The sequence below is a fragment of the Lissotriton vulgaris genome, chromosome 2_1, assembly GCF_964263255.1.
Source record: "Lissotriton vulgaris chromosome 2_1, aLisVul1.2, whole genome shotgun sequence".
NCBI classification, from domain to species: Eukaryota; Metazoa; Chordata; class Amphibia; order Caudata; family Salamandridae; genus Lissotriton; species Lissotriton vulgaris.
In genome coordinates this window covers 1,820,513,297-1,820,536,572 of record NC_141687.1, presented here as the reverse complement: position 1 = coordinate 1,820,536,572, position 23,276 = coordinate 1,820,513,297, and the positions used below count along the sequence as shown (strand labels likewise).

General features: G+C 44.8%; 1 protein-coding gene across 5 annotated transcripts in view; it reads right to left on the bottom strand.

Annotated features, from left to right (window-relative positions):
• The window catches only part of GOLM2 (golgi membrane protein 2), a 510,098-nt gene that overhangs the window by 381,802 nt on the left and 105,020 nt on the right, over nt 1-23,276 (bottom strand). For all 5 annotated transcript variants that reach the window (XM_086957907.1, XM_086957904.1, XM_086957905.1 and 2 more), the window contains exon 3: nt 20,141-20,243. In XM_086957907.1, coding sequence (XP_086814033.1) covers nt 20,141-20,243 — 103 coding nt within the window. The remainder of the gene's footprint in view (nt 1-20,140; nt 20,244-23,276) is intronic.

Genomic DNA, 23,276 nt, shown 5'->3' with positions numbered 1-23,276 from the left:
TGGCGTGGCTGGCAAATGGCCATAGGGCGTACCTGTCGAGGCCCGTTACGGTGGAAGAGGTCACAGATACTATTAAGCGGTTACCCAACAATAAGGCGCCGGGTCCAGATGGGTTCGTGACGGAATTCTATAAAGAGTTTGCGGACCTACTCGCCCCACACTTAGTCAGGCTGTACGGAGCGGCACATGAGGCCCAGACTCTGCCGGACTCTATGAGAGAAGCATTGCTTATTGCGCTCCTCAAGCCGGGCAAAGATGAGGACAAATGCGACTCATATCGCCCCCTGTCCCTCTTAAACGTGGACACGAAAATAATCGCAAGTTTACTAGCGGACAGACTAAAGCCACTTATGCCCCTCTTAATAAGGCCGGATCAATCCGGCTTCATACCTGATAGGGCTACCACACATAACACACGCACACTATTTGCCCTGGCACACTATCTAGCTCCTGAAACAAAAGCTGTGGCAGTATTGTTAGATGCTGCTAAAACGTTTGACACTATTGGATGGCCCTTCATACAAGCGGTTTTGGTACGAATGGGGTTCCCCCTAATGTTTTTGGGCTGGATTTCCATGCTCTACACGAATTTGTCAGCACGCATCAGAATAAACAGGTATATTTCTGAACCCATTCGCATATGCCGAGGCACCAGGCAGGGCTGCCCGCTCTCGCCGATGCTTTTCGCATTAATCTTGGAGCCACTGGCTTGTAAAATCAGACAGCATCATCATTACTCGGCCATACAGATGCCAACACGCCCAATACACATCTCACTTTACGCTGACGACATGGTGTTATATGTCAAGAATCCGGAGCCTCACTTAAACCCGCTTTTAAGGGAATAAATAAAATTTGGGCAACAGTCGGGGCTACAAATCAACTGGGACAGATCTCTTATCATACCCCTAACAGACAGCACGCACCCAACACCCCTAGATTACCCACTAGAATGGCAAGAGGAACCCACAAAATATCTAGGCGTCTGGTTCCACAGGGACCCTGAGTTAGTTATACGCACGAATTATGGGCGAGCTATAGCGTCCCTTGAAGACAAAATTAAAAGATGGAATAAACTTCCTTTGTCCCTGGCAGATCGGGCCGCGATTGTAAAAATGGTGCTCCTACCTAAATTCCTGTACTTATTCAATAACATATCAATTAAACCTCCAGCTGCAGTATTCCGCAATATTAACACACTGGTACTTACCTTGCTCTGGGCCGGGAAGCAGGCGAGAATGGAATTACACACTATGACACTGCCATATGCTAAGGGAGGTTTCAAGGTGCCTGATTTCTATCTGTATTACTTATGCGCTCAGGCGCAATTCGCGCACTACTGGCACCACGAGATACCCTTCCTAACGCACGTGGCTGTGGAAGCTGGGGACGCTGATCCGATACCGCTGGCTAACATACTAACACACAAACGCCCCAGACTCCACGACCACGACATTAACCCCGTGAACACCACCACGGAAGCGTGGAGACTGATGGGAAAAGCGGCGGATGCTCTGCCACTATACGCCCCTGCACTCCCACTGGCTCACCGCCCTGATATTACAGTTACACAGGAAAAAGTTGGTATGGACCTGTTGAAATGGGCAGGCATAGACACACTAGGCGATCTTTATGTAAATGGGGTTTTTCAGACGCTGGACAACTTACACTATATAAAGAACCCGTCCTTACTTTTCAGCTTCAATTACTATAGGCTACAAAGGGCACTTAAGGAACATTATCCCACACACCCGGAGGAACCGAAACAGCTCGCGCCGTTACAACTCCTCCTCACCACACCCACGGCCTCTCACATGGTGTCCAAATTGTATAAAAGCTTACAGGGTGCTATAGGAGGTAACACAGATAAAGCCAGGGACAAGTGGAGTGCAGGCTTGGAGACACCACTGACCGATGAAGAATGGGCGGCTGCCTGCATGATCACAAACATGTTAACGCCGAATGGTAATTTGAGAATCATTCACTATAAATACCTGCATCAGGTGTATTATACGCCGCATCGATTGTATAGATACGGGTTGAGGGAAGATTCAAAGTGCAGCAGATGTAAGCAAGACAATGCGGGTTTCATGCATCTGGCCTGGCACTGTCGCAGGGTGGCGGGTTATTGGGAACAGGTGATACGGGTGCTGAATGAAATGCTGGGTTCATCCCTGGAATGCGCAGCCAAAATTTGTTTATTGGGGATTGTACCGCAACTGAGAGCGCGGAAGCGCAAATTCTGTGCTGTAGCGTTGCTGTTAGCTAAGCGGAGGGTTTCCCTACATTGGAACAGCAGGAAGGGCCCGGAGATTAAAAACTGGTTGGAAGACATGACGTACTGTCGTGACACACTGAACACATATGAAGAGGAGCTGCCGATTAGATCCCGGCCCAAGGACTATTGGGGATTCTTACGGGACTATCTATTGGAGCATAGTGTGACCGAAGGAGAAACTGATCATGACTAAGGGAAGGTTATGGAGGGCACTTGAATGCTGGTAATAACGACAATGGGATGGTGTTGAGGAGGGAGGATGCTGTGATACGGAGCAATTGTAGCTGAAGGACACTTTATATTAACTTGAGTTTTGTTATTGTTACGTTACCCAGGGGAGAAAATACGTTCAGAAAAAGTAAGAACACTAGCAGGTGTGTAAGCGAATATGGCACTTAATGACTTATCTGTGAATATCATACGCGACGCCGCCGGTCCGCTGGATGTCGGCTGATAGGCTGTGTACAACAACTGCGATCCTTTTCGAAAGAACAAGTCTGCAGCCGGCCTGTTGAGGTTGTAGGCGATACATGTGTAATGCTATTTTCTTTTGTATTAAGTGCAATAAACTTCTTACACCAAAAAAAAAAAAAAAAACACTAGGCAAAAAATCTGGGGTAACCATAGTCAGGTATCCACCTTCCTACAATGACCATCTGGCTTGGTGCCTAATTGGCTGGCATGAGCTTTGTAGCTTTTTTTACTGCCTTCACTGTTATCTCTCTATCGCACTTTGATGAGCCCAACACGAGCATACTTAAGTCGTTATAAAGGTCATGGTTTTCCTGTAAGTTTTCTCTATATAGTTTAGCATAGGGAACCATTAACACCCCTTGATTTCTTTTGTCAGAATTTGTAACCTTACCCCTCAAGTTCTTTACCTCGCTAGCAGTATATCTGCCTCACTACTCTTTTTTGTACAAGTGGTACTAAATTCAAATTAATGTCCTTTCAGAGCATTCGATGACATTGAATTAATCTGGCACCTCAGAACTATAATTTCTTTCAACACTTTTAATATTCCTTTTTCTCTAGGTTTCTTTTCCAGGTGCTTTAATCTGGTTTCCATTTTCTCTCTTGTCATTTCTCTATTATGTCTCTGTTGTGGATTGAAGCGAAATACATATTCCCCTTCTGACTGCCTTGAAGCATCTCACAATGAATGCAGGGAAACCTCATTTGTATCATTCTATTTAAAGCGGTTCTCAATTTGATCTGTTCTGAATTAGGTAGGCTACCATGTATTATACTTCCATCAATTTTCTGGGATTTATTCATTCAAGGGGGCTTTTCGATGTTACAATCCTAAATGACTGAGTTATGGTCAAAGATGGTGATCAGATCAGTCTCCATCTTGCCAGTTGCTCAAGTAAGCATGTCAGTGCACCAGGTTATATCTATTCTGGTGTAGCAGGGTTTCCGTTCTCCCACAGAACTGTGCATAGAGATCTAGAACCTCAGTGAGTTAGGATGATCCAAAAACTCATCTCAGTGTCAGAAATCTCCTTACCTAGCTAGCTACAGTGTCTCATGGATCATTATGGAATGATCCATGTCTTAGACAAACCAGAACATGATCTTTAGAATACCTCAGGAGTCGTGGAACACATGAACACTCTTTCGTTATATAATCATTTCAAACCAAAACTGAGAGTCAAAGAACACAAGTGCAAGTTTGAAATATTTATTATTCAATGCAAAGTTCTCAAACGCAGTATCTTGTATAATACCAAAATGCAGATTATAAAAATCAGAGTCAGCAGCATAGTCACTAATCCATAGTAAGCAAAAGGTGCTAGCATGTTATAATGCAATTTCTATAGAAATCTATATCACCTATATTTCGCGCACCCTATCTTAGAATATTATATTATATCTAGGAAGGTCTCATTTGGGCTTTAGCAGGGCGGCCCCATACCTCTCAATGTCAGTAGGAGCAGTTCACATCAACAGCTACCAGCTCTCTTCATGCGCAGCACCAAGTGTCCACGTTCATTCCGTGTAACTCTATCTTAAACCCGCGTAGAGCCCAAAATGTTGGCATCAACATTATTTGTGTTATGTCTAATGTGGTGCGAGGATCAAGCCTCCCAGCAACCTTGTGTTAGGTTAATTTTAGAGTGTGCAGCTCTCAGTGTGCAGACAGTTGTACCAAGTGTACCAGGCAAAGCTGATAGCATAGAAAATAACATATTATTCTCAAATAAACCACCTCACCGCTTCTAGGGTGAAGGCGACAACAACAAGTATGTGTCGTGTGCAAAACTGAAGCCGAAGGAAAAAAGGCTGTTTAAACATGTAATGCACTCATGCTAACTTAACGCAATATATGTAACGAAGTATCCATATGACACCCCCCCATTGGTCCGAGCACCGTCAAACATAAGGGAAAAGGCAATACTAAATCAGATACAAAAATTGAAAGCAAAGTTCAATAATCTTGAGCTAAAATAAGCTAAAAATATGCATGAATGAATATGTATGAATGCCTACAGTGGCCTCAAATCTAAAAAAATAAAAACAAAACTTTTGAACCAAAAGTCATCCGCCAGGTCTCAAAATTATGAAATGTAGGACCAGGTCGCATCAATCCAAATGTTTGTAAGAGGATAAAATAAAAAAAACAAGGCACTTATCCGATTTCCAAAGTCATGTGCCATATTGATGTTATCCTCAGCGACATCACGTGACTGTACTCTCCATCAGCTGAACGTAGTCCATCCCTCCAATTCAGCGAGGGGAAAGTAATATTTCACAACAAAGCATTCCTCCCAGGCATCTCACGATTGGAAAGTATATGCAAAGAAAGTTGCAACAGCCTCCAGCATGAAATCACTGCCATCATCCGAAAATAGTTCTGCAATCCAATTTAGCAATGGGAAAGAACATACGTGCTCCTCCAGCATCGGATCCTCCTGTAACGTCAGAGGACAACTCGGTGGGTTCACCAGGTCGCTGTGTGTCAGAAAGGCATCCGCCGCTGCAGAGATCTCCCATTGGCCCAGAACTCCATTCATTGCTGCCAAGGCCATAACTCTCTCGCCAGAACAGATCAACTCATGAGCCACCACGGGACGCATTAGCTGATCAAAATCGACGTCAGGAGCAGTCCTTAAGCATAGGCACAAGTCAATGGCCCAATCGAACTCGCAGTTCAGGCAGTGAAACACAGGTTGGACACACGTGAAGTCGGTGAACCGAAATGACAATCTATAGGCCGTGCTTAATGCTGCAAGCGGCAATGTTCCATAGTAATTGAGCATCCGATTACGGCACAGTGTCAGGAGGCGTTGAACGGCGTCTTGCGCAGGATGGGCATCCATGTTTTATGAAGAAAAACACCAACAGAATGCCTGCGGCTACAGCCAGTAACACAGGTAGTCCACCAAACAAACTCGAAAAAATAGTGTGGAAAAACGTGGGAATGATACTAAAAACCTTTTCAAACGTAGTCACGAGGCCACTGCTGACTAACTTGAAAAAATGTGCCAGCCCAGTCGTTGAAGAAGCATTAAATATCTGGTGTACCAGCTCGCAGAAATGAAACGGCAAATCAGTATTTAAAAGCGCCTGCACCTCTGTGCGGGTGTTGTCTATGTGAAGGACATAAGTTTCCCGGGCCGAACTCAGGGTCACTTGTTTTTGAGACAAAAGGGCCCTTATTCTGCTTAAACCATTGAATTTTGCTTCCAAGGTTGGAATCCGTGGCCAGATGGAGACATCTGAAGAACCATGCGTGGGTGGGTATAGAACATTCTTGCAGCACACTACACGCTCTGATACAGTTACCACATATGCCACACCAATTAATAAACCACAACATAATTCGTTGTTTAAAAGCAAATAACTACCATTAGCTAATAATGTGAATGTGGGAACCACCGCTGGAACTGGCGTGCCTTTTAAAACACATGCTAAATTTGGGCGGTCCTGATTACAAGAACCGTGTAACTGAATGTGTCTGCATATTAATGAATGGTCAGGTGACTGTGTGCATTCCTCACCATTAAGATTCACTTCTTTCCCATCCTTCAGACATCTGTATGTGTATGGTAATGACCATGCCTCATGTAGGAATGCATTGCCTAGTGGTTCATATCGTCCTATAGCAATATACCGCATACAGTTAGTAAATTTATATAAAGGAAATGGTAATGTAATTAAACCATGAATAAGCCACGTGGCAGTAGTGGTTTTCAGCAACAGAAAAAGGCAAGGATTCTAGCTTCTCAATATGTAACATAGAAAATGATGCATCACGCATTGAAAGCATGCGCTGTTTTTCAGTAAGATTAAAAGGGGCAAAAAGGGATGAAACGTTCAATGAGGTCCAGGGAACTTGACCAGCCTTAATTGTCTGTAGAGTCCAGGCAAACTGCATTACAGAACGCAATTGATTTTGACCATGGTATAACGTGGACACTTCATCATGTACAATATCAACAACAGAAGAAACAATATTATCCAATGTGTAAATTCTGGAAGAAAGCGTGTTAATACTGTTATCGACCACTGCAAGCACTTTTTCCAAATTGGCTTGATCAATAGCCCTTAGGCGTTTAGCTGCTTCGACTTGTGAAAATTTCCAAATTTCATTGTAAACAGCATAAATAAAGCGTTTAGACCTACCCATAGTCGGGCCTTTTATAAAATCATTTAGCTCTATATTCTCATTCAACTGGGACAGATGCAGTTTAACTGCAGCTAAAGTGGAATGTTGTAACCAGACACAATTTGCCTACGGAATAAGTTGTAACCGTGTGATCTGTGTCAAACCTGGGATCTGGCCTGATGTGTGTAAAACCTTCAGCCAAACCCAAAAAACGACGTTGGCAAGAATCAGAGCTTCTTTGCCATAAAAGCCACCCATTTGGATCAAAACTGGAAATATTAAAGGAGGAATTCTGCATAAGTGCTTGTATCTCACTTATGGATAATGTAGTGAAATTACTCCAACCTGAATATTCTTCCAAATCAGGGATAGTAGGGGTAGTTAATTTTTTAGATGTAGCCAATCCAAAACATGTTGTTTGGGAAACAGTCGAATTTAAAAACAACATGTGATTCGGGATGAGACATGCACGATGCAAAGCCTCAGTGCCTTGTACCTGCCAATCTTTGGTACCCCAAACCGATTTAAGGTCAATAGCATCCTTCCATAACTCATAGCCATCCACAGATAACCTTTCTAGAAAGGACTTTGAATACAACAATTTTGTGTCAGTTAGCCTAACTTTGGGCATGAATTTCTGGTTCACTTTAAAATAAAACGACTCAGGATTTGAATGATTAAAATCTGTAAAGTAAGAGTATTTTCCCAGAAACGTACTTGAGCTCCCCTGTAAAGGAGTAGGGCAATGTTCCCACTGAGTGTAATTCACAGGAACTCGCCTGGAACTTGTCTTGTGCAAGAAATGATTTCCATAATGTTGGTAACAAAACAAATCACCATAATTGACAGAATCTAAATATAAATCCTCATCATCAAAGGCCGCATAATATTTCAAATCAGAGAATAATGCTTCCACGGCCTGAAGATCCCAATCATCAGAATGAATATTTTGCTTAATCACATCTCCCATGTTTACTCTAAGCACATTAGGAACATTAATAACCTCTGTGGGGCCATGTATCTGAAACCTAACCGCATCCCACACAATCCCATCAAGGACAGGCCAAGCAGTAATCTCTACTGAATGTAAGTCTCTCTTTAGTCTGTGTGCTGAATGTGAGGAGGAAAGAGGGGCCAATGTTCCATTAAGGTACCGAATTCCTGTTCTTTCTTTCACATAATGGCCATCAATCAGGCGGAAAAAATAAAACACAAAACCAATTGACATAAAAAGATAAAATGAAAATAGTATCAGCCAAATGTATGTCCAAGGTGGAACTAAAAAATGTTTTTTAAACAACGTGGCATATTTTGCAAGAGTCGATGGTTTCTTTGAAAGTTCCGAATCCGAGTCAAAAGAGAATCTGGACTGATTAGCCAAACGAGCATGTAAATCGGACATAGATAAATCAGCAGGATCTGCATAGGTCACCTCATCAATGTTAGTAACAGGAATAGTATTTAATAAAGGACTGGATATGGCAGGCATCTCGAGGGACACCTCCTGATCTGCACCAGATGTAATAGCCAGCACAGAGTGCCTCACCATGGAAGGACAGGATACAGCCGGTGTCATGCTATGAAGAATCGGCCACCCTGTGTGTCTTGACATTGTCAATAGAAATAAATCTGTTTTCTTTACGACCTGGAAGTGGTGGTAAAATGACTGTTCTTGTGCCCTTCACTCCAAGGACTCGAACCGGCGCTCGATATGAGGGACCAAACTCTTTCTTGTTATCGATCTTCTCTCGAACCAGTTCTCCAACTTGGGGTAGCCAGCCAACTACCGGGATCTGCAACGCCTCATCCGACGTGGAGGGCAAGTGTTCCTTTGCAAGACTGTCTCTGGTCTTTTGTAGATTCTGTAAAACATTGCAATGTTCATCTACGTCAAAGGCCGCGGCCTGGGCCTGGCAGTCTGCACCATCAAGGTCAGGGACGTACATCTTGATACCAAAGAGCATTTCATATGGGGTCCGCCCACCCAGAGACCTTCTAGGGAGATTATTAAGCGCACGCTGCACGCCATAGAGGTGGGTCAGCCAGTTTCTACCAGTGCCTATAACACGGGCTGTCAAAGATTGCTTTAAGTCGCGGTTCATTCTTTCTACTACAGAATTGCCCTCAGGCCTGTAGGGACTTGAAAACTTCACCTGTACTCCCAACGAAACCATAGCATCCTTATACGCCTTAGAGGCGAAAGCCGGACCCTGGTCCGAATGGAAAGCACCACAAGCAAAGATTCCCACAAAGACACGCAAATCCTTAATGACAGTTCGCGAATCAGCGCTTCGATGCGGCCATACCCATACAAAGCGTGTGCATGAGTCAACTGCTACTAAGATGTATTTATACGCAGTATCAGAAGAAAAAGGACAGCAGTGATCCAAATAAACACATCCAAGTGGTTTATTAGAGATGTACAACTGTGTCTGAGGCGGACGCGCAGCAGTAGAAGGCTTGATCTGCTGACAAATGTCACACATAAGGACATAATCGCGCGTCTGTTTGTACAGTCCCCTCCACCAGAACCTCTGTTGTAGCTGAGATACAGTGGCTGAGACGCCCGCATGCGCAGACGCCACACCTTCATGAGCCGCTGTAATCAGAGACGCTCTGCGATCCGAGTTGGGAACTAAACGCTCTCCAACTTCAGGAATTTTCACATAAGGAACCTTATCGGGACTTAAGTGGTATGTGTACTTCGAAGGGAACCCCGCAGGATATTTACCTCCCTTCGCCGTGGCAGCAACCGCCGCCAAGATGTCGTCATCTATTTTGCTTTTGGACCTCGTGACTGCTGCAACTAAGTATTTGGATACCGCTGATTTCGCTGCTTCATCAGCAAGCGAGTTGCCAACAGCGTGGACCCCCACGCGCTGGTGGCCGAGAGTATGAATCACAAACACGAGCGGCAGTTTCTCTTTAAGTTCTGCCACTCGGACCCAGATCATTTTATGTTTTATTGTGCTACCCTTGGAATCATGAAAATCATTCTGAATCCAAAAGAACAAGTTCTCATTGTAAGACTGGACACAGTAGTAAGAACCACTTACGATTAAAGTCGTCACACAAGGATCAGCGTACTCCAATGCAAGCATCAGAGCACGCAGCTCAGCTAATTGTGCGGTGCAGTCCCCAAGCGTCTGCGTGTGCACGACACTGGACTTGAACTCATCGTTCACCATGGCACCGACCACAATGGCGCAAGCGGAAACGTAGGCATGTTTAGAGCCATGCGCAACCTGCGCCGAACCATCAGTGTAACTGATACAATGGAAATCCTCCAACGGCCGCATTGCTAAAGGAGCAGGATGAACAACTTCATACTGTAAATACTCATGCGACCGTAAAGCGGCGTCAAAAATAAACGTGACATCCTGAGATGTCAAGGATGTAGCCCACTGAATCCACCGAGGGTGCAAAGCTTTAGAATTCGGTACACTGGCTTTCGTGACCGCCTCCAAGGCAGGACACGGGGTAACAACAATCATGCGCTTTCCCTGCGACAGGGCACGTTCTTTAAGAATTGCCATCTGCACTGCCGTTAAAACTTTCTCCACAGTGGAAAAACGCAGTTCAGCCGAAGTGTACAAGTGTGACTTGTAAGCAATAGGTACAGTATCCCCCTCATTAAAAGTCAGGTACGTGAAACCCACCGTCCCAGGGATAATTCTTATCACCAGGTTGGTCTGGTTATCACGGGTCTGTAAGTAGTCAGAAGTGAGCAAATCAGCCTGCAAAGCCTGCAGAATGGCTGAATGCTCAGGCAGCCAGCATGATTTGGAAAAAGATGGTTGTACCAAAGCATATAAAGGCTTGATACGCTGGGCATATTCCGGAACGTATGTCCTTCCGAAATTCAAAAAACCCAGTAAAGACTGTAATTTTTTCAGCGTTGTCGGAGAGCGCAACTGCGCGCACTTCTCCAGGAAGTGAGGAGCCAATCCCTTTCCTTCATGGTTAAGTTCATAACCTAGAAACAACACTGTGTACTCCGCAATGTGTGATTTTGCAAAGTTAAACTTGTAACCCATGTCTGCAAAGTTACAAATTATGCTGTTTACACGACACAGATGCACCCAAAGTTCGTCGTCTGTGAGATAAATGTCATCCACATACGAACATGCAACTGGATCGAAACTCTCCAAAAGAGAGACTATGCGGGCGGAAAACACTCCAGGACTATTTTTATATCCCATTGGGAGTCGTTTAAACATTTTTTGTACGCCGCCGCATGTAAAACTGGTCCATTGGGAACTTAGACCATCTAATCTATGTGCATAAAAACCATTGGAAATGTCAAGCGTGGTTTTGAACCGTTTACGCTCAAGACTATTCACTAGGGCAGAGCCGTGAGTATTCTGTACTGCACAGTTACGGCAATGCGAGTTCAAATGCCGGTAATCCAAAACCAGACGATATGAGCCGTCCGGCTTGTTAACAGTAAAAAGGGGATTATTCATTGGTGACACACACGTTTCAATTACACCTTGATATTCCAATTGTTCAAGGATAGCCGCGACCGAAGCTTTAGCTTCACGCCGTATGGGATACTGGGGTTGTGGCTGCGGCTGTGACCGCAACGGAATCTCATGGCTAGGGGACAATTTATCCCAGCCACACTGATTTCGGTACACAGCCGGCGCAAGCGCCAGAGCCCACTCTTCTGCAAAATGCAGCGCTTCCACTCTCGGCACAGTGTGCGCGAAACTGGGGAGGATTACCTCCTCCCCTCGCGGAGCTGCGAGAACAAAAGGTGGGGGCCAGTCAGCCTCCGAAAGCAAAATGTCATACGTATCCGAAAGATTCTCCCAAAATACCCCTTTTACAGTTCGCTGCATGTCACCTTCAATTAACAGGACAATTTCAAAAAGTCTTTCAGGGGGAGCAACATGTGTATCAGCTGTTTCGATTACAACATAAGTGTCAGTCGCTGTCACCTTCAACAGTGGACGGAGGGCCTCTCTCACTATGGTAATCTCTGCCGCGCTGTCCAGCAAGGTCAGAGCCCACGTCAGATTCCGAAGCCGCGTTCTCACTATCTGGGGCATATCGATGCGCCGTCAAGGCTGCGACTTTCTTCTTGGCAAACTGCGGTCTCTTTGGCGTAGAGTCGTCCCGCTGATCCCCTTCACTTCGCGTGCGGGGCTGGCCACGTCCTTGCTGACCACCCCTGCCCCTGCCGCCCCCTCCACCACCGGTTGATGGAGCCGATGAGTCCTGAAAGGAACGAGGAGAGCGTTGGTCAGATGCCTGATATCTGTCAGGCGATTTAATCGTAGCGCGATCGCGCAATTCATAAACTCGCTCTGACTGCGCAGGTTGTGAAGGCGCCGGACTCGAAACCTGTGTCTGTTGTTGTTGTTGCTTACCCTGATTCTGCTTTTTAGGCCAATTTTGTTTTTTGGACTTGGGCTGTCCACCTGTTTCCGAAGACTGTCCCTGGGGCTGCTTCTTTTCTTTTTCAAGAAAAACCTTTGCACCCTTAGAATTGCGGCCAACCGTTTTATAAGCCGCCACAATAATTCTTGCCAGCTGACGGGGTTTCTCGGCATCGGGAATTAACGCCAGACCATTGGCCACCTGAAAGTTCACTGCATCCCCTTTTACATTGGCAAGGATAATACCGCAAACTGTCTCAAATGAACCGTTCAGGCGCATACCCAACTCAACCGCCGACTCAGGTCCGTGATCATCCTGAACACGTTTGAGGATCGCAGACAGGTTCGACACTGACTGTGTGCCAAAGCACCTCGAGTAAACCGCTGCAAAAGTCTTACCCCATGTCTCACAGTCAGCAAGTTCCGGGGCTAAATCTTTCGGTAAACTAAGCGTAAGAATCCGGTGTTTTTCACTCGGAGTCGTATTAGGAAACACAGCCTCCAGCTGGTCGAATTTCTCGGCAAGCCAGTAAGGAAAATCATCCTTATTGTCTGGCTTTCTGCCCATAACGGAATTCACCAAGACAGGACTGATTTTCAAACCAGCCTGTTCTGCCCGAAGCTGCGCACCTGCGGGGGCCGCGCCATGAATATTACGACCAATGTAATGAACAAGCGCTCTAATCACTCCAACCGCGACCTCATGAAGACGCCGCAGGTCAGCTACACTACAAGTGGCGCGATTAGGATGAGGAGTAAATCCACCCAAAGCGGGCCAATTTGTGCCCGGAATGGATAAAGGACCTAACCTCGGAGCCGTTAAAGAATGGGGTAGGACGCCACCAAACCAAACTCCGTGCTGCCAAGCATCGATAGGTACTTCCAGTGCCCTGTACGGAGCATAAGCCGCCGGTACAGCCGAGGCAGTGTATGAATGATAGACACCCGAATTAGCGTCCATTTCCGGAAATGTCACCCAGGAATAAAACAATTCGTACGGGTACGCATGTTCCGCACTCACCACTAGAACCACAGCCAAGCCTTCCGCAGGTACATTATATGCCCGCAAGTGGTCGCGAACCGCGACTCGGCTATGCTGCGCAATTTCCACGGCCATGTTAGCACAGGAAGTGTAAAGAGACAAAGAACAGTTTGTAGCACAACTGGGTAGTAAGTCAAAGAAACCGTTTATAGAAAAATTCAAGCTTGAAAAGACCTATTTCAAAAATAGGTAGGTTTTTCCGACACCACCGTTTACCGGAAACGGGAATGAAGGTGTTAAGGTTTGAATGATATACTACTCGAGTGTCATGAAATACGGCCAACCAATCCGTTGGGCGCCATGTAGCAGGGTTTCCGTTCTCCCACAGAACTGTGCATAGAGATCTAGAACCTCAGTGAGTTAGGATGATCCAAAAACTCATCTCAGTGTCAGAAATCTCCTTACCTAGCTAGCTACAGTGTCTCATGGATCATTATGGAATGATCCATGTCTTAGACAAACCAGAACATGATCTTTAGAATACCTCAGGAGTCGTGGAACACATGAACACTCTTTCGTTATATAATCATTTCAAACCAAAACTGAGAGTCAAAGAACACAAGTGCAAGTTTGAAATATTTATTATTCAATGCAAAGTTCTCAAACGCAGTATCTTGTATAATACCAAAATGCAGATTATAAAAATCAGAGTCAGCAGCATAGTCACTAATCCATAGTAAGCAAAAGGTGCTAGCATGTTATAATGCAATTTCTATAGAAATCTATATCACCTATATTTCGCGCACCCTATCTTAGCATATTATATTATATCTAGGAAGGTCTCATTTGGGCTTTAGCAGGGCGGCCCCATACCTCTCAATGTCAGTAGGAGCAGTTCACATCAACAGCTACCAGCTCTCTTCATGCGCAGCACCAAGTGTCCACGTTCATTCCGTGTAACTCTATCTTAAACCCGCGTAGAGCCCAAAATGTTGGCATCAACATTATTTGTGTTATGTCTTATGTGGTGCGAGGATCAAGCCTCCCAGCAACCTTGTGTTAGGTTAATTTTAGAGTGTGCAGCTCTCAGTGTGCAGACAGTTGTACCAAGTGTACCAGGCAAAGCTGATAGCATAGAAAATAACATATTATTCTCAAATAAACCACCTCACCGCTTCTAGGGTGAAGGCGACAACAACAAGTATGTGTCGTGTGCAAAACTGAAGCCGAAGGAAAAAAGGCTGTTTAAACATGTAATGCACTCATGCTAACTTAACGCAATATATGTAACGAAGTATCCATATGACACTGGTGTACGCTCTACAGCCGTGGGAGGAAAAGGTGCAATTCTTTATCAGTGAGATCAATCAAGGATTTGTAAAGTGTTTCAAATCACTGGTGAGGGTCTCGAGGCACTGGAGTTGCTAGCTGATTCGTGGTGAACCGTCCTGTTAAACATCCAGTTCTGGAGTCCTTTCCTGAATTGCTGGAGCGATGAGGCAGTCCTGAGGTGCCGGGGAAGTGGATTTCAAGCTTTGGGCGCCAGGTGTGAGAAGGAGCGTTCTCCACTGTTGACTCAGCAGGTGTCTGGTCAGTTGGTAGAAGGTCATGCATTTGTTGATGTATGCCGATCCCTCGTTGTGCAGGGCTTTATATGCGTTGGTCAGCATCTTGAACTGGAATCACTTCTGGATCGGAAGCCAGTGTAGCTTCTTGAAGTGAGGTTTGTCTGGGGAGGTCGAGGATAAGTCTGGTCGCTAAGTTTTGTGTTGCCTGTAGTCTCTTCAGGAAGTGTGCAGTGATTCCTACGTAGAGGAGGTTCCCGTAGTCCAGCCTGCTGGTGCCATGGGCCTGCGGGACAATCCTCCTGGTGTTGGCTTAGAGACACCTGAAGATCTTGAGGAGCATGCATAGGGTGTGGAAGTAGTCATTTAACGGTTTCTTTATGGATAGCTTGCTGTCCAAGAGGATGCCGGGGCTGCGGGCGTGGTTTGTCAGGCGGGGGTTAGGCAGAGTTCAGCAGGCCACCATGTGCTGTTCCATAGCGAGGTGTCCTACCCAAAGATGAGGACTTCCGTCCTGTCCGTCTTGAGGTTGAGGCAGTTGCCCTTCATCTAGAAAGCGATGTTCATCATACATCTGTGGAAGTTTGGTCTAGTGGTGGAGGGACAACTGAGGATCAGCTGGGTGTCGTCGGCGTAGGAAATGATTTTAAGTCCATGCGATCTGACAATGTTGGCCAGAGGGTTTATTTACGTGGGAAACGGCTGAAGGGCGTTCCTTGAGGGATGTCGCAGTTCCCTGGTGAATGGTTGGAGATGGATTCTCTGGGTTCTTCCAGTGAGGTATGAGGCAATCCATTTGAGGGCATTTCCCTGGATTCTGAAGTGGCGGAGTCCGTTGATTAGGATGTGATAGGAGATGGCGTCGAAGGTAGCTGATGGGCTGCCACTTCGTCATGGTATAAGAGGGCTATGATGTCATCGGTGGCTGCAATCAGGGCTGTCCCGGTGCTGTGGTTGGCTCGGAATCCAGATTGAATGGGGTCCAGGAGGGTGTTGTGGTCCAGGTTTTCGGTGAATTGCGGATTGATTGCCTTCTCAATATCCTTTGCTGGAAATGGGAGCAGGCAGATTAGCTGGTAGTTCTTCGGTTCTTCTCGGTTTGCGGATGGTTTCTTCAGGAAGGGGCTCACTTCAGCATGTTTCTAGTCCTCAGGGAAAGAGGCGGAGGTGATGGAGGTTTTCAGTACTTTGAGCGTGTCACCAATTGTCTTACTCCTGTGGGTGCAACCAAGTGCACAGAGTTCAAGATGGAGATTGCGGCATGAGCCATGAGTGGATCCCAATGGGCAAGCAGGTGTTTGAGGGTTGTGTTTGTGGGTATGAACAGGCTGATGCGGTCGACGGCGGAGGGTTGAAGTTTTTGTAGATGACTGAGATCTTGTGGAAAAATTCAGCTAGGGTGTCACACAGTTCCTGGGAGGGAGTAATTTAATTACGGGTGACTGCAGGGTTAGAGAACTCCTTCACGATGGCAAAGAGCTCCTTGTAGCGGTTTGTGCTGGCATCTTTGGGGTCTGCTAGTGTGTTGTTTCTTTCAGGAAGCAGTGGAACTGGTTGAGTGCTGTCTTGAAGGTGGTGTGGTCTCATGTCTCTTTGCCGGTGTGCCACTTGCTTTCTAGTTGCTGGTAGTTGCGTTTGGTAGATTTCAGCTTCGTGGGAACCAGCTGGCTCCTCAGGTAGATCCTTTGGCTTTGGCATGGGTAAATGTGTTGGCACATTCCCTGATCTACTGGAAGAAGTTCTTAGCAGCCTGTTCTGGGTTGGAAGTTGTGCCTGGGAGGTGGAAGTTGAGCGTTGTTCCACTGGTCTTCCAAGATCTTTTTCCAATTCATGCGGGTGGATCCGAGAAGCATGGTGCTAGCATTCGTAGGTCCTGAGGTGGTGAAGTGGACCCTGTAGTGGTCGATCAAAGTGAGTTGTGAGACCCAACAGTACTTGACTCTGATGCTGGACGTGAATATGGCCTTGAGCGTGTGTCATGAGATGTGGGTAAGGTTGGTGACAAGTTGCTTGAGGTTGATTGTTGCTCATGCTTTCCAGGAGGTCAATGAGATGTTTCGCGAGGGTTATTGAGGTGGAAGTTAAGATCCCCTAGGAAGACGTAGTGCTCTGAGTCGATGGCGATAGGGGCAATGAGGTTGGGGATGGAGTTGTAGAAGCTGGGCCGTGGTCCTGGTGGTCTGTAGGTGAGGGTGTATCTGATGGTGCTTTTGTCCATGTGTTTGGAGATGCTCCATTGTGGGGGTCGAATTGTCTGAGGATGTTGTGCAGTGGATAGTGTCCTTGTACATGAAGGCAATTTCGCCACTGTTTGTTGGTTCAGTCCCGGCATGTTATCTTGAAGCCTTCGGGGGTGGCAATGTCCGGTGCGGAATTCAGTCAGGTCTCAGTGACGAAGACGTTGTCCGCCGTGAGAGATGAGATTGTGCTCCAGATCTCTGTGGCATGTTTGCTGAGTAATCGTGCGTGGAGTAGAATGCACTGGATTTGAACCATAGCGGTTTCGGTCAGAGTGGTAGACGCAGTCATCTTTGTGGTGTCTACTGCATTGTTGCTTGCTTCAGTGTAGCAGGTGAAGCAGCTGTGCTGGCATGAGAATGGATCTCTGGTGGTTCGTGCAGCAGTAGTAATTGTTGTTAATGTGCCCGGGATCTGGGGCTCAGAGGTCTGCAGTGGTGTAGCAGTGCAGGGTGGAAGAGCCAAGGTTCCATTAAGTAGGCTCTGGGAGGCAAGAGTGGCAGGGAAAAACTAGTGTTGCGATAAGAAAAAGCCCAACAGCAAAGAAATTATGATAAGGCACAAAAACAAAAAAGAGTGCAGTCAAAAGTGCAGTCAAAAGTGAGCACAACACAAATGAACTAATAGGCACAGAAAGGACTTCACAATATAGTAACAGGTGTAAAGACGACTTCACTAAATAATAAAAGGCACATAAACTATTCTACCAAGTAATATCAAGCACAGCAAAACATCAGTCACAGAGGACGAAACAATATAGCAGGACAGCAGTGAAGAGGCACAGAGGTTAATCAAGAGTGCGGAGGGTGATCAACTGGGCCCATGGACCTGCTCAATGGATCACACTGCAGCCTCCATTAGGTAGGTCCTGGTAGGGGCATTCGGAGGGAGGGAGGGAGCGGCAGGAAACATTTGTGGCACGATCAGGACAAGCGCAACAGTAGTAAAGTAATGATAAGGCACAAAAACAAATAGGAATGCAGTCAAAACTGAGCACAACACAAATAATAGGCACAGAAACGACTTCACAATATAGTAACAGACAAAGACTACTTCACAAAATATTAAAATGCACAGAAACAACTTTACCAAGTAATATAAGGCATAGAAAAACAACACAGCAGGACAACAGTGAAGGAGAACGGAGGGCGAAGGATGATTACCTAAATCAGAGAGTTAACAGCGGCGGGGGGGGAAGAAGGCTCAGGAAGATGAGTATTTCTCCACATATATTGCAACCCCAGGTCTGCGACAATGCAAGTCATGCTATGCAATATCCCATTACTAGAGTAACTGTCTTGGGTTGTCTATCTAGCAATATGTTAGATACTCTATGACAGTACACTAGCCACATTATCTCTCCTGACAGTTTGTCCCTAAAAATAGCAATTTGTCTGGAATGGAGTTTGAAACGTGGGTGGCTACCAGCGTTACCCTACATTCCATTTTACCCATGAGTATTGCATATCTGACTGTTTCTTTAATTGTTTATCACCGCCGCTAAATTGAATGTGAGAGCTGCAAGGACTTTCTGTTTGGCTGCTACAAAAGAATATTTAGGGTATTATTTCTGTGTCAAATGGAGTATCTTTGGTGACCAAATGGGTTTCTACTAAGCAAATGTTGCTGAGAGATTCTGATAAACGGATTTGCCAGATCTTGCGTAGTTTGACTGTAGAGTTTGATTGCTTACAATACCCAGTGACCATCTAGTTGTAAGGTAGCAGTCGCTCATTCTCAGCTTTCCCATTCATCCTTAAATCCACAGCTAGCCATCCTGTCTGCAGCATTAGTAGTTTCCCTTGGTAATGGGATCTTATCAAAACCAAATCCCTTTCCAACCATCGAAACTTTAAATTGAAGTCTCCTAGCTTAGAGCTATCAGAACTGACATAACATGGGAAATTGATACATACCAAGGGGATCGGTGACTCCAAATCCAGTCTGTTCTCTCATCCCTTCTAGGTCAGGTGAACACATTTGACATGTCTGCAATTCATAGTATGGAATACATCCATTACAGAATCTTATAATGCACTTTCATCTGCAACCTGTGAGCTCAGTTCAGTCTTTCTCTCTGTTACTAGGCAAATGCCTGCCACCTCCTTTTCTGCTGTTACCATCTTGCTTTCTGGTGGTTTCAGGAAGGAGACTTATTTTATTCAGTGTCAGTAGGATCAGCCTTTGTCAGATCGAATAGTGACTCTCCCTCCTACCAAAGTTGGATTTTGTGGCTCTTGGAGTTCAATATCAATACCAGTGCAAAAGGAACTGTCAATCTCTACCCAAGTCTGCTTTGTCACCTCCTGGAGGGCTCTTCTTTTGTTTAAAGGTGCTCTATAGTAGCTCTTGGAAAAGGTAAATTGTGCACATTTCTGGCTTTATATAGTCTAACTTCCCATAATCTTCAGTCCTTCAATGCTGCTGAGGATATACTTCGCAAGGATGTCTGTCTCTCATTCGGGCCTTGAATGCAGTCTTTAGTGCATCCACCCTTCGAGTTCTGATGATGCATTATGCCAAGATTTTTATTCTCTCATGGGACATGGTGAAATATGGTTGCAGAGTAGACTTCAATACCCAGCCCTCTGGGATTACTTAACATACCTTATACTAGTGTAACACTATCTAGATCGGTCTTTAAGACCATCACGTTTGTTTTTGAGCTCCTTCAAGTCCTCTGAAATCATGGTGAGTTGTATCCTCCACTGTTGAGTGCATGGTCAAGAAAATATCCTCATTGGTGCTCACTCGTTCTCCATTTGCTTGAATGTTCTTCTGCTTCTTACTTGGTCACACAATGCCCAGAATGCCAGTTCTCATACATTCGGAAACCACAAAAGCACACACAATCTGTGGCCCATTCATAGAAGCTCCACAGAGCCCATCCCCAAACTCCATCCCTTACTGCAGAACACCATATGCAGCACTCAACATCTAATGCAAATTGTAGCCAACAATCACTTTAATGTGGTTCACAGGACCTAGTGACTCAATAGTGCACCCAAATGCTCCAGCACACCACACCCAGCATCCAACCATTTCACTGATCTCTGCTGGACAATATGGTAAGCATTATACCTTTCTTTTTCAAGCTTGTTCAAAAGGTAAGTATTGTTGGTCTGCAACTCATGGAGTTGATCTTCACGCTGAAGGAAAGCCTGATTCAGATCAGAGAGTTGTTCTAAATGTAGACAAACAAAAGGTTAAAATGAGGCAATAAAATAATAAACACCAAGTTCAAGTTAAGTACTTTATTGCAGTAGGTAAAATATGAACCATATTGCAAAATTATTATAACGAAAATTACAAAATGACAGAATTCATATCACACATGCAAAAATAATTAGGCCAAGTCATAGTGTGTTGTGACATTTAATAGATACATTAAAATATGAAATGTAATGCATAATATGAATCCTGCTAACCATAAACTGCATTTCACATTTATGAGAATATATTTCCCTACATGCCCTTTGGATACAAACTAACATTTATAAACAGTAAAATAAAGCAGGACTCAAAACAAAAACATTATTGGTTTATTTTCCAAATGAAGTATTGTTTGACAACTCGTGGCATAAAATAATAAGAACACACTAACATGGTGGGCCATCTGCAAAGGAAATGCGACTTAAATTTGTTAATGGCATGGAACCTCAAACTCAAACCAACAACCATTTAAGTATGATGGAATTTAACTTTATAATTTTGGCTACAGTGTTAGAGTACACGGTTGCATTTGGTCTGTTATGGCAGTAATGTCAGCCTTCGTGTTGTACAGTGAATAAAAATAACTAAACTGAACAATAAAACCATGATGCGCCCTTTGCAGAGAATGAAATATTAAAATAAATCATACACATATTGCATGTCAATTCAGTTACCCTTGTGAAGTGTTTGCAATATTTCTAAAAAAAAGGGAGAAATGTATTGTCTTATTAGTAGGTCTAGCATGTTAATAAGTGAGGAGGTCCCCCAATTGCATATCTTTAAGCCACACACCCAAATTATAATACTGTGAATAATTTCAATGTGCCATACCCTAGTTAGATCCGACACATCTACTTGGGTAAACATTTTGTTCTTATCCAAGAAGTAGCATTTCATTCAAATACCTTTGTGGGCTAAGAGAAAGAAAACGACTCTGCAGTAAATTACAGTTTATTGATTTCAATCTAGCCATGTATTCATACAAACTAAATTGTTTAAGGTTTCAACACTCAATATCAGATTTAGAAAAGCACAAACGAAGCCCATTTTATGTAATTCTGAAGTGCAGTGGAAAAAAATATTTTAATACGATCAAAACAAATCGATACACTAGGTGATGACATGTCAACACATTGTTTGTGCTGAGTATACGTTTATCAGTAAAACTGTATGCAATGGTCACTTCAATTGAAAATGTGTTGTCTATAATGGTAGTGCGCTAATACACTATTCATACTCAACTTATGCCATTCCACTATGCCACTTCACGCTACAACACTTTACTATACTCCACTCCAGGTCACTTTACTACACTCTACACCACTCCACGCATTTCCACTCCACAACAATCAACGCCGGTCACTATGATGGGATGGCGCTCTTATCGAGAAGACCCCCCGCCCCATTGTATGTGACCGGCAACCATGAATCCTCGGCCCAATCACCTATTCTTTGTTTTAACCACCATACTCAAGGTCAGGTAATAATGCAAAGGACGCCTGGAAGTGACTCTCCTTCACAGTTGATCTGGAACTGGGAAAACCAAAGATCTTCACAGAGATTGGATATGGCAGGAAAACAAAATGGAACACGTCCCCTTTAAGAAGAAAGTCAACACCAATGGGGAGCACAACCAGGTAACATCCAGAGAAGAGGATGAAGCGACCCACAGAGAAGCACCAAGATTCCATATCGAAGACCCGGAGTAGCAAAGAAATTGGGCGGTTACAGGAGGCAGGGAAAATAGCAGAGGGAGACAGAGCACTAAGCTCTCTGTGCACCAGTGAAAGGTGCTGTAGAGCAGTTGATGAACGGACTCCTTTATTTTGTTGGTCCAAGTTGGGCCTCTCGTTTTCTTTTCCATAGCAGTTGACCCCTAAAAACACAGCGCCATTTAACGCTAATTCCCCTCCACTGGTACAGCTATGTCTGAGAAGAGGTATGCATATGGTGACCGGAGCACTCTCTTGGTAGCATGTAGCCACAGGTGTTATACCCCACAACCTAGGCCACAAATTTTTAGGTAAATAAAAGGAATCAGACCCGAGTTTTTTTTCTTCTTTTGCAGGGAATACTTCGGAAACAGTGGTCCGGGTGTCTAACCAACCTACCCAGCAAGAAACAGAATTCCTTGGATGTCAGGGACTAAGCATACCACTCTTAAATCAAAGAGATGAACATTAAAGACGTCAAACACGGATACTGTTCCTGTCTGATACATCTAGCTCCTTTAACATATGGCGGAGAATTCAGGCACCCCTCCATTGAAGTCAAAATGGAGAATCTCATTCAAAATTTGGTACAGGGTCAACGAAAACTAGAATGGGCCATCAAACAACAGATGTCCGCTGTAAAGACAGATCAGGAAACCTTCTGAGACTCCATGAAAGCCCAAGTAGATAGCCTGCATAAGGTGGCCGGGGACCAAGTCCTGCTCACCTCCAGATTATCTGAAACATGAGGTGCAACATACATGGGACCTAAAGTTGCGTTGCAAAAATATGGGGCTAGAGAGGACTCCGATGCCTTTATACTGAACTTTGAAAAGGCTTCACGGGCCTGTGCGTGTCCCCCAGCAAATTGGTCTTTCTTTCTTGCCTCCCTTTTAATGGGGGAGGCACAGGCAGCATACGAAGTTGCCAATGTGTATGTGAATACAGTGTATGAGGAGATAAAAATGATAATTCTAGATCATTTGGGTATGTATGCCGAGTCCTGTTGAGTTTGGATTAAAAAGGAAGAGGGAACTGCAGGGGACAATCGAAAAACCCGGTTATTTATGCTAAAACTGGCAGCCGATAGGTGGTTGAACCCCAGCGAGAGCAGTAAGGAGATCATTATGAAAAAGATATATTTATAGTAATATTGGATTCTCTTCCTACCCAAAAATGGTTACACCAACATCACAGTAAAACAAGCAGTGGAAATGGCCAAAACCTTTTCTACACAGGTTTGCCTCTTTAAAGATAGAAAGAGGCCATGACCCAATACACCTGAATAGTGT